The sequence below is a fragment of the Sapajus apella genome, unplaced genomic scaffold (assembly GCF_009761245.1).
Source record: "Sapajus apella isolate SASKATOON/1434 unplaced genomic scaffold, GSC_monkey_1.0 scaffold4, whole genome shotgun sequence".
Lineage (NCBI taxonomy): Eukaryota > Metazoa > Chordata > Mammalia > Primates > Cebidae > Sapajus > Sapajus apella.
This window is the reverse complement of record NW_022436944.1, coordinates 41900123-41913414: the sequence shown is the minus strand read 5'-3', so window position 1 is coordinate 41913414 and position 13292 is coordinate 41900123. Positions and strand designations below refer to the sequence as shown.

At 38.0% G+C, this 13292-nt stretch overlaps 1 protein-coding gene across 4 annotated transcripts in view; it reads left to right on the top strand.

Moving 5' to 3' along the window:
* The window catches only part of ZNF385D (zinc finger protein 385D), a 711674-nt gene that overhangs the window by 448518 nt on the left and 249864 nt on the right, over positions 1-13292 (top strand). For all 4 annotated transcript variants that reach the window (XM_032259519.1, XM_032259525.1, XM_032259511.1 and 1 more), the window contains exon 2: positions 4729-4871. In XM_032259519.1, coding sequence (XP_032115410.1) covers positions 4729-4871 — 143 coding nt within the window. The remainder of the gene's footprint in view (positions 1-4728; positions 4872-13292) is intronic.

The following is a 13292-nucleotide window of genomic DNA, read 5'->3' as shown; positions in this document are numbered from 1 at the left end:
GTTTTTTTGTTTTTCAATTTCACAAGTTAATACTTTTGTGAATCTTACGAATTGACCAAAGCAATATTTAATATGTTGATTCTTTTTTTTTTTGAGAGGGAGTCTTGCTCCGTCGCCAGGCTGGAGTGCAGTGGCACAATCTCTATTCACTGCAACCTCTGCCTCCTGGGTTCAAGAGATTCTCCAGCCTCAGCCTCCCCAGCAGCTGGGACCACAGGTGCGTGCCACCACGCCCAGCTAATTTTTGTATTTTTAGTAGAGATGGGGCTTCACCATGGCCAGGATGGTCTCGATCTCTTGACCTCATGATCTGCCTGCCTCGGCCTCCCAAAGTGCTGGGATTACAGGCATGAGCCACTGCACCCAGCCAATATGTTGATTTTATAGTTCACTTTTTGCAACTTAAATTCTAAACATACACTAACAAAATCATCAGAAAACGAGGGAGAAGAATTTTGTGAACATTAATCACTTAATTTACCTTAATTATTCAATACCTCATTCAGCATTAATTACTATTCTGTACTAATAAATGTTTTTTTCATTTGTTGACTTTAATGTCACATAACAAATTTAGTATTGAGAGATAGTAACTTCTCTGAAATCAGACTGATTTGTTAAAACTGTGTAACAAAATAGCATAGGCTATGAAATATGTGGTACTAGAAATAGAGTTTATGTATTTTTCTGACCCTACTCCACAGAGGCTTTAAAAGACCTGCCTCAAATTAAGAATATTAATATTCCCAGAAGTGTGACATTCCAATGAATAAAGTGACATGGTTGGTAAACATTAATAACAAAACTTTCTCACCTATAGAAAGGTCTACAAGTTTATTATATATTTTCATGTTTATAGTTATCAAGATAATTTTGTGATAAGTAAAATAATAATAAACATGTATTCATATCTTAAATGCAATAGTTTCTATTTAAATATGGGAAAATGAAATAGCTATTTTCTCAAAGAGAATATTTTAATTTGCTTTACAGATGAAACATACTATATTTGCCAGTTTTGATTTTGCACTATTTGCAAATAGTATTCTTGTTGCTGAGCAATTACAGATTGGTGCAAGTAAAATATTTTAGGACTATTCCAGATTTTAAAAGCAGGAATCTTTTAAATAATCACAGATAATTTTTAAGAGGTAGCTTCAATTTTGTGCCTCAATATTAGGGCTATAGGTTTGGGGGCAAGCATTTATTCTAGAATAAAGCAATTTTACATTTTACTTAAACTCCTGAATTGCTGTATCCTGATGTCACAGATCAGGTTATTCTGAAAGTGAACTTTGAGACTTTACTGGGGAGCGCTCATGGGAGCATCATTTGTGAGGAGTAAGGAACATAGGATTGGGAAGAGGAAGGAGCTGGATTGTGATGTAGTCACATCAGAGGCCTCAGGCTACCCTAGATGCCATGAAGAACTTTGGAGGTAAAATAGAGCTTCAGAGTTTTCTTGCCTTGAGGCAAGAGGGCAAAGCCAGTAAACTCCTGCATGAATCAGTCATTGCAGGGGCTATCAAATCCTCTACTTAGGAGGGTCACCTTGGGTGAGGCAGCTCCCTTTGGCCCAGGGCAATTTGTAAAGAGGCTCTCAGGCATCAGCCACCAGCACTCCAAGCAGCTGAGAGGAGTGCCTTGGTGATGACGGGGGTCTGGGAATCAGACCTACAGCATCCACTACACCTGTATTTGCATAGCAAATAGTCTAAAATATGTAGCCACGTGTCCTCTGCTTTCCTACAATCTTATAGCTTGCTCTCTTCCAACAGGTGAGAAGAGATGAGCTTAAATATTTTCTCGAACTTTCTGAAGTGTTTATGACTCTTTTTGATGTTTATTTTTTAATCCCCTAGGAAGGAAACTCCAGTTGCAACATTGAGAGAGGGCCTTGAACTGTTTATGTAAATGTAAATGAAATATATATCCTAAAAGAGAGAAGGGGAAATTAAATTTACCTGATAATAAAATGGACATATTTTTATTATTTATGCCCCTCATTGTGCTAGATAAAATATCAGCTTGAGCTATTCCTTAACTTCTTTGGATAACCTAAATCAGAGGAGGATTTAAAATGAAACAGTTGTAGAATATATTCTTGTTAAATTGCTTTCTTATAAGCATGGAATTTTCTGTGGAAGCAAGGTAAATAGCTGAAGAGTTTATCAACATATTTTTCTCTCTACATGATGTTATGTTAGCCCTTACCTAATTTCTGAAATCTTAGAACCAAACAAGGTGAATGTACGTGAATATCCTTTGCAAAGAATGATGTGTGACACGAAAGTAATTTAGGGCCAGGCATGGTGGCTCACACCTGTAACCCCAGCACTTCGGGAGGCCGAGGTGAGTGCATTGCTTGAGCTCAGGAGTTTGAGACTAGCCTGGGCAAATGGCAAAATACCATCTCTACTAAAAATACAAAAACTAGGTGGGCATGATGGCATATGTCTGTAGTCCCACCTCCTCAGGAGGCTGAGGTGAGAAGATCACCTAAGCGAAGGAGGTTGAGGCTGCAGTGAGCCATGATGGTGCCACAGCACTCCAGCCTCGGCAACAGAGTGAGACCCTGTCTCAGAACAACAAAAACAACAAAAATGAAAGTAATTTAAAATTATTTATTAAATTTCACCACACCACTGATTTCAACCAAAATTTACTTTACTTCTGAGTTTTTATTTTTGAAACAGAGTCTTTCTCATTCACCCAGGCTGAAATGCAGTAGTGTGATCCCGGCTCACTGCAATCTCTGCCTCCTGGGTTCAAGTAATTCTTCTGCCTCAGCCTCCCAAGTAGCTGGGATGACAGGCATGTGCCACCATGCCAGCTAATTTTTGTATTTTTAGTAGAGACAGAGTTTTACCATGTTAGCCAGGCTGGTCTCAAACTCCTGACCTCAAGTGATCCATCCACCTTGACCTCCCAAAATACTGGGATTACAGGCATGAGCCACCATGCCCGGCCTTACTTCTGAGTTTTTAAAGGAAATACCAACCACAAATTTATTTTAGTTTTTAAATTTTTTATTAAAAGAGAAAGTTTTAACAACACTAAACTCATGACAGGTCTGCCACCAAAGTTTTATGGATGCCCTCTTTAAACGCTGTCACACACTCACACTCAATACGCTACCAAGTGGACGGTAAACTAAGTTTATAGTGTGCTCTGGTGAATGTAGACTTGTTATATTTTGTTGTTATCTCTATTTGTTTTCACATCTGTCCTTTATTTCCTGCCTTGTACTACTTTGAAAATTAGTTTACTGATTACAAACTTCAGTTATTAACTTTGCTATTGTTGGTCATGCTATTATTATTTCAAGAAGGAAGGTAAGGCAGTGGGGAAAATACTGTTTTTCCTAATTTGGCTCCAGCTGATTTTATACCGGGGAGCAGGAGAGCTGATGGTTCTTGTGTATGGCTAATTAAATCCTGTGCTGATTGCTTCTGTTATAGGTACTAAGTCATCTACCTTGTTAGCAGATCCTCTATGGCCCCATAGGGTTGGATTTATCATTGGGGAATCATTTTCAGAACGTTAATTTTGTGCACAGATAACTGATTGAGGGCAAGATGATGTTCTCTGTGCAGTTGGCCAGAGAGTTTGTTGTGAAATTTGTAAAGGTAATTTATACAAGGAGACTCACTCTACTTTGTTTTTAAAAATGAGATGGCAGGCAAGTAAGTGGCACAAGCATGACTCCTAGAATTCTTTACTGTTAGAGAGAAAAAAATCCCACTGCATTTTGTTTTCCTAATGCTTCTTGGATTCTCACCAGCAGGTTTTTACAGTCTGTTGCTTGCATCTCAGATTAGAAGAATGTTGGCATATTTTAACAGTTTCCTAGGATTCAAACAGCCTTTAATTAACAGCAAATTGATGTTCTGGAATGTTACCAAAATATGGGGGACTGAACACTGAGGATGGGCGTCCATCCTTCCAGCTCCTGAGTGCGGTGGAGTCCTTAGAGGACAAAGGTGCATGCTGTCTTGCAAAACGCTGGCTGCCTGCTGGTAGGCAAAGGGGATGTCTTTGTTGGCATAATATTCTCACTGCCTGCTCATCAGTGGCCATCTAAATTCCACCTACTCATGACTGGGAAGGAGACAGGGAGTTGTTGAATACTCAGAGCTACAGGGCTGCTGAACAGTTCAGACATCATAGCACTGGTTTTGCTGGTTTTTAATCCTTCAATTGCTACAGCAGCAAGGTACAGCTGCCTGGGTTTGAGGTTAAATTTCTTTTATGTGCCAGGTTCATGTCATCTTGCTGCCAGAGTTTTGGATGTGATAGAAAAGAGCAGTTCTGTAAAATAATCACTCAGACTTGATGCATATTGTGAGTGGTTTAGTTTTCAAAGAGGGATGGGTGTGTGATGAAGAGGTTTTTCTTTAGAAACCAGAGATCTTAGTTGCAGATTTGTGACTGGCCCAATCTGGAGCTCTAAGAAGGAGAAATAAAGACAGGTTGGGGCATTTGAAATGTTGACTATTACTTACATAACCAGATAGTTATAATCAAAGGAAAATGGAGCAGTTCAACTTGCTCCCTCTGCCTAATGGCAAATCTGCTTATTGGCCAGTTCCCAGTTGAGGTCAAAAGAGTCCATGTCTTGTTTTTTCCAGTGACCCACAAAGCTGGCCTTTTTGTCTCAAAAGCAACTTTGGTGTTTTTTTCCATGCGTGGTGTCCCTGATTGCTCCCTTTGCTCTGGTCTTCACAGGTGGTACATGCCAGAGTCCTGCTCTCCCGGCCCTTGTCCGTCCACCAGCCCCTCCTTTGCAACCATCGCTGGATATTAAACCATTTCTTCCCTTTCCTCTTGACACTGCAGCTGCAGTCAACCTCTTCCCCAATTTCAATGCGGTAAGTACCTGCCAAATTTGTCTTTGCCTGAGTGGAAGGTGTTAGAAAACCTTAGGAGCCTGGGGAGCTTTGGTCACCGCCTGCATTTTGCTGTGTTGTTCGTTGCTCGGTTTGTCTGGAAGCCACAGTCAAGTTAGTTGTTTACCTGGTTAGGTAAAATCCACAGAACCAGGCTCCTTCAAGGAAAATCAAAAGAGATTTGATCCGATTGGGTTGGTCATGAGTTGGTGTCTTCACTCCAGTGTCCTCTGGGCAACAGCAACAATTCTATAGGTGTGCAGGAATATATCCAAATTGAAACAATCTATTTATTGGAGAGAACATCAGAATTTCAGTAGATATTTTAAAAATTAAAAACGTGTTTCTTCTAACTTTAATTTCCAAATCTGTTAAGTTTTTCTAACTTAATAAATAGGACCTTAGTAATAACAGTAACAATTTGTTTCAGGCATACAGCACTTTCTTCCCACCATTAACCTAAAACAGATCACGGCTCTGGGAGCAAGAGTTTTAGCATGTGCCACTGTTGCCCAAGTTAACTCTCATATTTCTTTGTTTCTTTGGGCTTTGTCAGCAGCCTCTCAGCACAGGTTCAATTACTTTCTTGCCTCTATTTTCATCTTTAAGATGTCTTTGTAAGTTGACAGATGCATCATTTTCATCATGATATGTTCTTTTTTTCTGCAATCAGGAAGAGCATTCTTAGGATGAAAATTGATATAAGGGTTGAAAAGGTTAGAAGCAAGTAAGTGACGTTTTTTTAAATATTATCTGATTCAGCCTTCAGATAAGAACAGTGGTTGTAATAAGGCAAGTCTGAGCTTATCAGTGACAGGACATGTCAGCACAGCCAAAGCAGAAAGGATTAAGATGAGAGGTCACTAAATGTCCGGTGATCTAAATAATACAGCTTCCTTGGTGCAGTATCTTGTCCCCGTGATGGATTTTAAAATATATATATTCTGCCCACAATCAAATAATTCTTCAGGAGATAGCAGTGGGTCTTATTTTCTTTAACAGTACTTTGTCATGTGGACTTCGGACATGCCAATGAGTCAGTACAGTTATATGTTAGTCCTTTCTAATAGGCAAGGGAGAATCAAAATGATCCTTTGCTTTTTGTGGGGAGACTAATTTTCCATAGGAATCTTGTTTTGAAATTGATATTTCATAAATAAAGCAACATAAAGATCACATTTACAAAACACAGGTTTCTAATCCTAGGTATTTCATTAAGAGTAGAGAAAACCTTGGTCAGCATATATTCCTAAATTACTACACTGAAGTCCTTGGGTTCCTTTTCCCTGATTTCTTGCCTGCTCTTCTGTTAAGTGGTTTCCTGGCACAGCCTTGTTTCCGAGACACCCAGGGGATTACCCATCAAGGTGCTTTTCCTGGCCTCCGAGACCACTTGGCATCCCGTCACTCAGGTCCCATGTCAGCTTCAGAGCATTTTAAGTAAAATTCCTGGAAGGCCATAAAAGGCTGGATTTAAAACTTTTGATTTGTCTCTTGGGAAACATTAATAACAAAGTGATTAATTTGATTGACAATGAATATCATTTATCATAAAACAAAGATGAGTGATGTGTTGAGCTACATGACCCTGAGAAAATCTCTTTACCGTCTTTGCTGCTATTTCCTCATCTTTAAAATAAAAGGTGTGGGCCTGATAGTCTCTTCACTGGGGGTGGGGGGGGTTATACCATTCCGAGATTTGTGGGGTTGTTTTCACGGGCAAAGGCAGTGTTGTGTGATGGTCAAGCTGAACTCTGTAGCTACACTGCTTAAGTTCAAATCTCAGAACTGCCTCTTACCATCGATATGACCTTGGATAGGTCACAAAACTTCCATATGCCATCATGTTTTCATCCATATAATGGGATTAATAATATAAAATGCCTCATTAATAATATGATAGGCCTATGGTAAGGATTGTGTGGGCTAAATCATTTAGAATGGGGCTTGGTATGTAACAAGCACTATTTGAGTGATAAGCAGCATGTTCATAAGTAGCTTGTAAACTCTTCTGGTTCTGAAAGTAGCAGTTCATTGGCTAACTGATTGCAAAAGTTTGACTTAATTCTTTTTCCTCTATCATGGATTTTAACTTGTGTTGATATTTATTCTACTTAAACCAAGAGGCCTCAGTTACTCCAACTATTGCTTTTTCCTTGATTATTCCCTTCCAGTGCTGGTCAGGATATAGCCAGTCAAGGATTAAGCCATTTCTTGCTTCCAACCAAAGTGAACTGTTGGAAAGCCCATAATCTGGTGGCTTTTGACTCAGAATGAGGGCATAGAGCTTCTCCTTCAGTAAGTCTGAGTTCTTGATTTTACAACAGATGTGAATCTCAATCCAAAATTTCAGTATGTATAAAACATAATTTTTATGGTCATAAATTGACTTTGTTTCTCATTCAAGAGAGCCAATTTCATCAGGCTGGAGGAAAATCTACTCTAATTTTGTGTAAGGGTATGTTAAGGTTCTGGACTCTAACAATTATCTAACAGGTTATAAGACTTTGGTGGGAGACTTCCTCCTATCATCAAGTTATTTATCCACATAGGCATTCATGAGACACTCAGCACCTGGCTAGCATGGCCCTTTAGGCACCTGGATCTCAGTTTTTTCTGTGCCATGCTTAGGACACACAAATTTTGCAAGGCTGTCAGCAGTCCCTCTTACCTAGATCCACAACATAGCTATCCCTTCTTTGACAAGAAAGTGATGAACCACTCTGCTACCCAAAAACTTTTACCCATATGATCTTTATAAAGCAAAGTCCATAATGAACAGAGATCTCTGCCTGCTGATCAGAGACTATATTATATTCTTCCCCTGCAGATATGATTATGAAAGCATCTATCTATTTAGGATAGAGTTGGCAGAAACATAAAAGAAAAAATTTAAAGGTATACTTATAAAATGTATAAAAATATAAGTGGGCATCTCTGATTATTAACTTCCATAAGAGCATAAACCATGAGGTTTGGATATGAATCAGCAATAATAATGAAACTTCTGTAAAAGTAAGTACAGTTAGAAGGGAAAGGAAATAGATGTAGAATCAGAGCTGAGTTATGGGTATAGATGAAGACATTCAATAGACTATCAGGATCCCTTCATCTCCTCAAAGCCAACTTTTAAGGAGTCACAACAGAAGCTATTCCCTAGAAATGTATCTCTTGATATTCCAGTAGCTTTCACACAAAATAAAGCTTTCCTTGAATACCTCATGTATTTCCCACCCTGCCCTTTAATCTCTTAAGACATTAGAGTTTCAGGACTTAAAAATATTCTGATCCCAGCGATCCCATTCTGAATTTCTACCTCTCGAAAGGAAACTGTCATGGGAGTAGATAGATGATGTTTAGGAAAGAAATATTAGAAGTGGGCTTGAACTTAGTTCATTCAGTCAACTGCTAGTTATTCAGCAGCTGCCAGTTGTTCTGGCATCATTATGTGCCAGAAACACTGATAACAGATTATATTATGACCTCTGCCAGGAAAACAATTCAGTTTGTAAAGGAGAAGTTGACAAATAGGAAATTTTTGTAAATAAAGTACGTTTATACAGAAAGATGTACAGCACAGAATGTTAGCTTGAGTACAGGAGTGAACAGCTATGTGGTTGTCTTAGTGAGGGCTGGGTGAAGACAATAGAAATTATTCTAGGCATTCAAACAGGAAATAATTTAATATAGGATTTAGGTGCAACAAAACCTTTGGGTACTAAAAAATAGAGATCACAGAAGACTGTTGTTAGCTCTCATTTTTTTCTGTTCAGTTTCATGGGGTCGTGGAGTTGGAGACACAGGACACTCAGCAATCCCAGTTACTTCCATCTAAATCTGTGAAATGCCTCTCTTTAGTGGCATCTAATATACCTGGGCACTGTCAGCAGGGATCCATGGGCATTTTAGCCTCAGGCTTCCAGTCCCTGGGATGTAAAGTGGGGGTGGCCAGGAATAGAATGGAAATGCCAGCGATGGAATGGAAAGTACTATGCGGAATCAGAAAACCTGGATTTTGTCTCTGTAACTGTGGACAAAGGCTAAATCTATCAGAGCCCCAGTGTCCTATACAATAAAATAACTAAATAATTTAAAAACCCAGACTCTTAGGTTTGTTATCAGAGGTACAGCTGGTTTTAAAAATGCTGGAGATTGAAGGAGAATGGACTTGGGCAAGACTTTGGGATGTTGTTCAAAACAGAAGGTAATCATGAAAAAAATGGCCACATTTTATGACAGATTTCTCCCAGGGTCTCACCACTTCCCTTTTGTTCTCTATTTCTCTAACATATTTTCTTCATATTCTAACTCATAGTTGTGACAATAATAAACGTTTAGAATGTCATTGAGAAAGTACTACTTTTGGAGAATGTGTTCATGAGGACTGGCTGAGCATGATTCCGTGGCCCCCTCCCCATGGCTGTATTTCTAGTTGGTATAAAAATTAAATGAGGAAAACTGACTTTCTGTGCCTTCAGATGCCAGATACTCAGTAAATACTTACTTCTTCTGCCTTCTAGGAGATGCACAAGGAAGAGTGAGGAGGTCACATAAAAAGTAAAGACGCAGAAAAAATAGCAATAAAAGAGGATAACTCTTTTTGCTTTACCTAGCTTTGGCTAATGGTCTTTAACATTAAAAAAGTAAATTAGCATAGGAAATTAGACCCTTTGCTGCTCCTCTGTATAATATGATTTTATCACCAAAGCAAGGAGAAAGAGCAAAGACAAGAGGGAGGGAAGAGAGGGGGGTACAGAGAGAGAGACAGAGAAAGAGATCAAGTCCTAGTAGCTGACTCCACTCTGGCTCTTCCTAGTTCTACGAAGGACCAGCTGCTGGAAACTTGAGGGTACTGTGAAGTTCGGTTTTGATCAGCACGTTGAGTTTTATCCATTGGAGGACAGAAAAATGGAATTTATGTGACTTATAGCAGTGCTTTTCCTATGAATCACAGGTAATTGTGTTAAAAGTGCAGATTCTGAGTCAAAAGTTCGAAGGAGGGACCTGAGATTTCGCACATACATAGGCAGAGCAGAGGAAAGGCAGGAAAAAGATAAAATACATTGAACAATCTTTATACTCCCAAAGAATGGGGTTTTTAAAAATTTATTTAATAAAAATTTATTGAATACCTACTATGTGCTAGGCCCTGAGGATTCATTAGTGAAACTAGCAGACTAAGTTCCTACAGCTATGGAACTTACCTTCTGGTGTTTTGTGGCAGGGTGTCGGGAAAAGGACAGATGGGGGAAATTTGAATTATCTATAGGTACAGCTGTCTATCAAGAATGATCATTGTGTGGTTGTATTTTAGCTTCCATAAATACTATGAGCCTTCCTTGTAGTATAACGTTGTTCAGGACTTTGGTTGCAACAGCTATTTATTGAATGCTTACTACATGCCAGATATCACTTGCATTTCTTTTTTTTTTTTTTTTTTTTTTTTTTTCGGAGTTTCACTCATGTTACCCAGGCTGGAGTGCAATGGTGTGATCTTGGCTCACCGCAACCTCTGCCTCCTGGGTTCAGGCAATTCTCCTGTCTCAGCCTCCTGAGTAGCTGGGATTACAGGCATGCACCACCATGCCCAGCTAATTTTTTGTATTTTTAGTAGAGACGGGTTTTCACCATGTTGACCAGGATGGTCTCGATCTCTTGACCTCGTGATCCACCCGCCTCGGCCTCCCAAAGTGCTGGGACTATAGGCTTGAGCCACCGCGCCCGGCCATCACTTGCATTTCAACTGATTAAAGGCCAACATTTTTTCTGTGAGATGTTTAAAGCTTGTATGTGTGTCATGATCTCAAAAATGTTGCTGAGGAAAATCCAAAAATGTATTTTTCATGTATTAATTCATTCAATAATTTCTTCCTTTTACAAACTTTTGAGTCCCACTCAATAATTCTATGTATTGAAAAATGTGCCTACTTAAAATAACTGCATTTTAAAGCATCTGTTAAAAATATAACATTAACAAATATAATGAGGGGTATGAGGAGGGAGAGGAGGTAATCATTCTTTTACTGGTTCAATTACTGGGCATTTATTAAGCACTGATACTGTGTCTGACCTATAGTAGACACTAGAATTATGACAACAACAATAATAACAGTGAGAAAGAAGAAGAGGATTAGAAGCAGGATGGGGAGGAGGAGGAGAAGAAGGAGGAGGATGAGGAAAGACAGGAGAAGGAGGAGGAAGAATTGTTGTTTTTATCTATGAAGTTGACATCGTTGATTAGTACTCCTTTAAACATTATCTTCTATCAGGTAGTAGAAAAACATCTAGATGTTAATAGATTAAACAGTGTACTCTATGCAGGCAGGTACTCTCTAGAGTTTGCTTCATTTGTTGAAAATGAGGTGGAGTAGTTAAATCATTCTATAAAGAACCAAAATGCTTAAAGTTCTTTACAAGTAAATGCTACCTGAGTTCAAAGGAAGGAGAGGTTAGGTTTGCTTTGGAATCTGAGATAAATACCATATGTGTATTTTTTATTAAGGTAACCATATTATAGAACATGAAACATAGGAAAGACTCAACACACACTTTTTGAATGAATAAGTAGAGTGGAATAGATAGATATTTAGGTAGATAGGTAATAGATAGATATAGATAAATAGACAGGAAAAACACATAACAGATAATTGATAGATGAGATACAGCCTTAACATTTGTACCATAAGAAGTGTAATTGATGGAAGTGTGTCAATAAGAAAGAAATATTGTAAGCACTCACTGTTTATCCATTAGATAACTTACTTCCATCTAACAAATTATTAATTTAATCACTTATTAGGAAAGCAAAGCAAGCATAGACTTGAGTCATCTCCTTAATTTGCAACTGTAATTTTAGGTTGGCTCTTGTGTTTGTTTACTCCGGTTATATGAAAGGATAGTGATGTAAAAATCCCAGTGGTTGCCCGATGAATGTACTTACAAATCAGTTCTGTAGAGTATTCATCAACCATTTTATGTGGGTCCAGAAGGGCTGTCATAGTGAAAAAATATTGGTGAGGCATTGTAGGATTCTAAGACAGCATTGAACGTGCTTAACATGTAGAGGTTATTCTAGAACTTTAGCTTAAATGTGCACTTATAATATTATAGGTAAAAATACAAAACCCAAGACAAGGTTTCAATGTCAAGTTTTTATTATCTTTGGATATATACCCTTCAGGATCCTTGTTTCCTTCATCTTTAAAATGGAATTGGCATCCTTTTCTTCTTTCCTTTGAAAAATTATTCTTGAATTCTGCTTTCTTCTATGGCTTTGTATTTTATTACCTGCTCCAGCTATGGAAATGCCTTCTATCCCTCAGCCAGTGATTGGCGTTATAGAAACAGCAGTTAGGCACACTTGCATTTGTTTTGTTCAAAGAGATATTAATTAAATTCAGTTGACACATTTATAACTTCTCTTACTAAGTTTATACAACTGCTGCTATCACTAAAATAGGTGAGCAGCAAGGGTGAAGTTTTAAGTAAAAAAAAAAAAAAGAGAAGCGTGTCTTAAACACAAGTGGTAGGTAGATACGTGGAAAGTTTTCAGGTGAAAAATGCTATAATTAATATGATATTGATTGCTAACTTCCTTGTCCTTTGAAGACAGATGTAGCAAATTGCTCTCTAGTTCTGTTCATTAACTGTGTCATATTTGTATAACAGAAGCCTCTTAAGAAACATCTGCTTATGAAGTCTTCTTTCATTATATGTTTCACACTGAAGCAAATATCTAAGCATGTTTGCTGAGTCCTACAGCTTTCTACAAAATGGAAAGTTTGTCAAAGTCAAATGTACTTATTATAATGACCTCAAAGCACAAAATACTTCAATATACAATATCCAGACTTAGAAACAAAAGGCTAAACAAATGTACAATGCATGAATATTTACCTTATTTAATCCTTGTTTACTCTTTGAGTAGGTAGCACGTTCTCCTGTGATTCAAAATGTAAAGAGAACAAAACGATTTTCTCACTGCTCTTCCCCTGCAACTTAGTTCTCTCTTAAGTGGCAAGCAATGTGGTAAATGGCTTTCGTATCTATCATTCCAAAGATATTTGATTTATGCATATGTTAATTGTTCATCTTATTAAAGATCAAGGCATAATATACATTACACACACACACACACACACACACAAACACATCTATACATTTATATATAAATATCCTTTATGTAATCAGCCTAATTATAATGAGATGAGGCTTTGCAAGTAATATATTTGACCTGTTTCCTACTGTGACTTTCTCACTAACTGTCATTTTGGGTAAATAAGGGAACCCAAATAAGAAAATACTGACGCTCACAACTCATTTTATGATCCAGTAGCTCTTTTGGAAACCTCTAGCCCACACTTAGACATAGAAATGTTAAAATGAAAGAACATTTTAGAATTA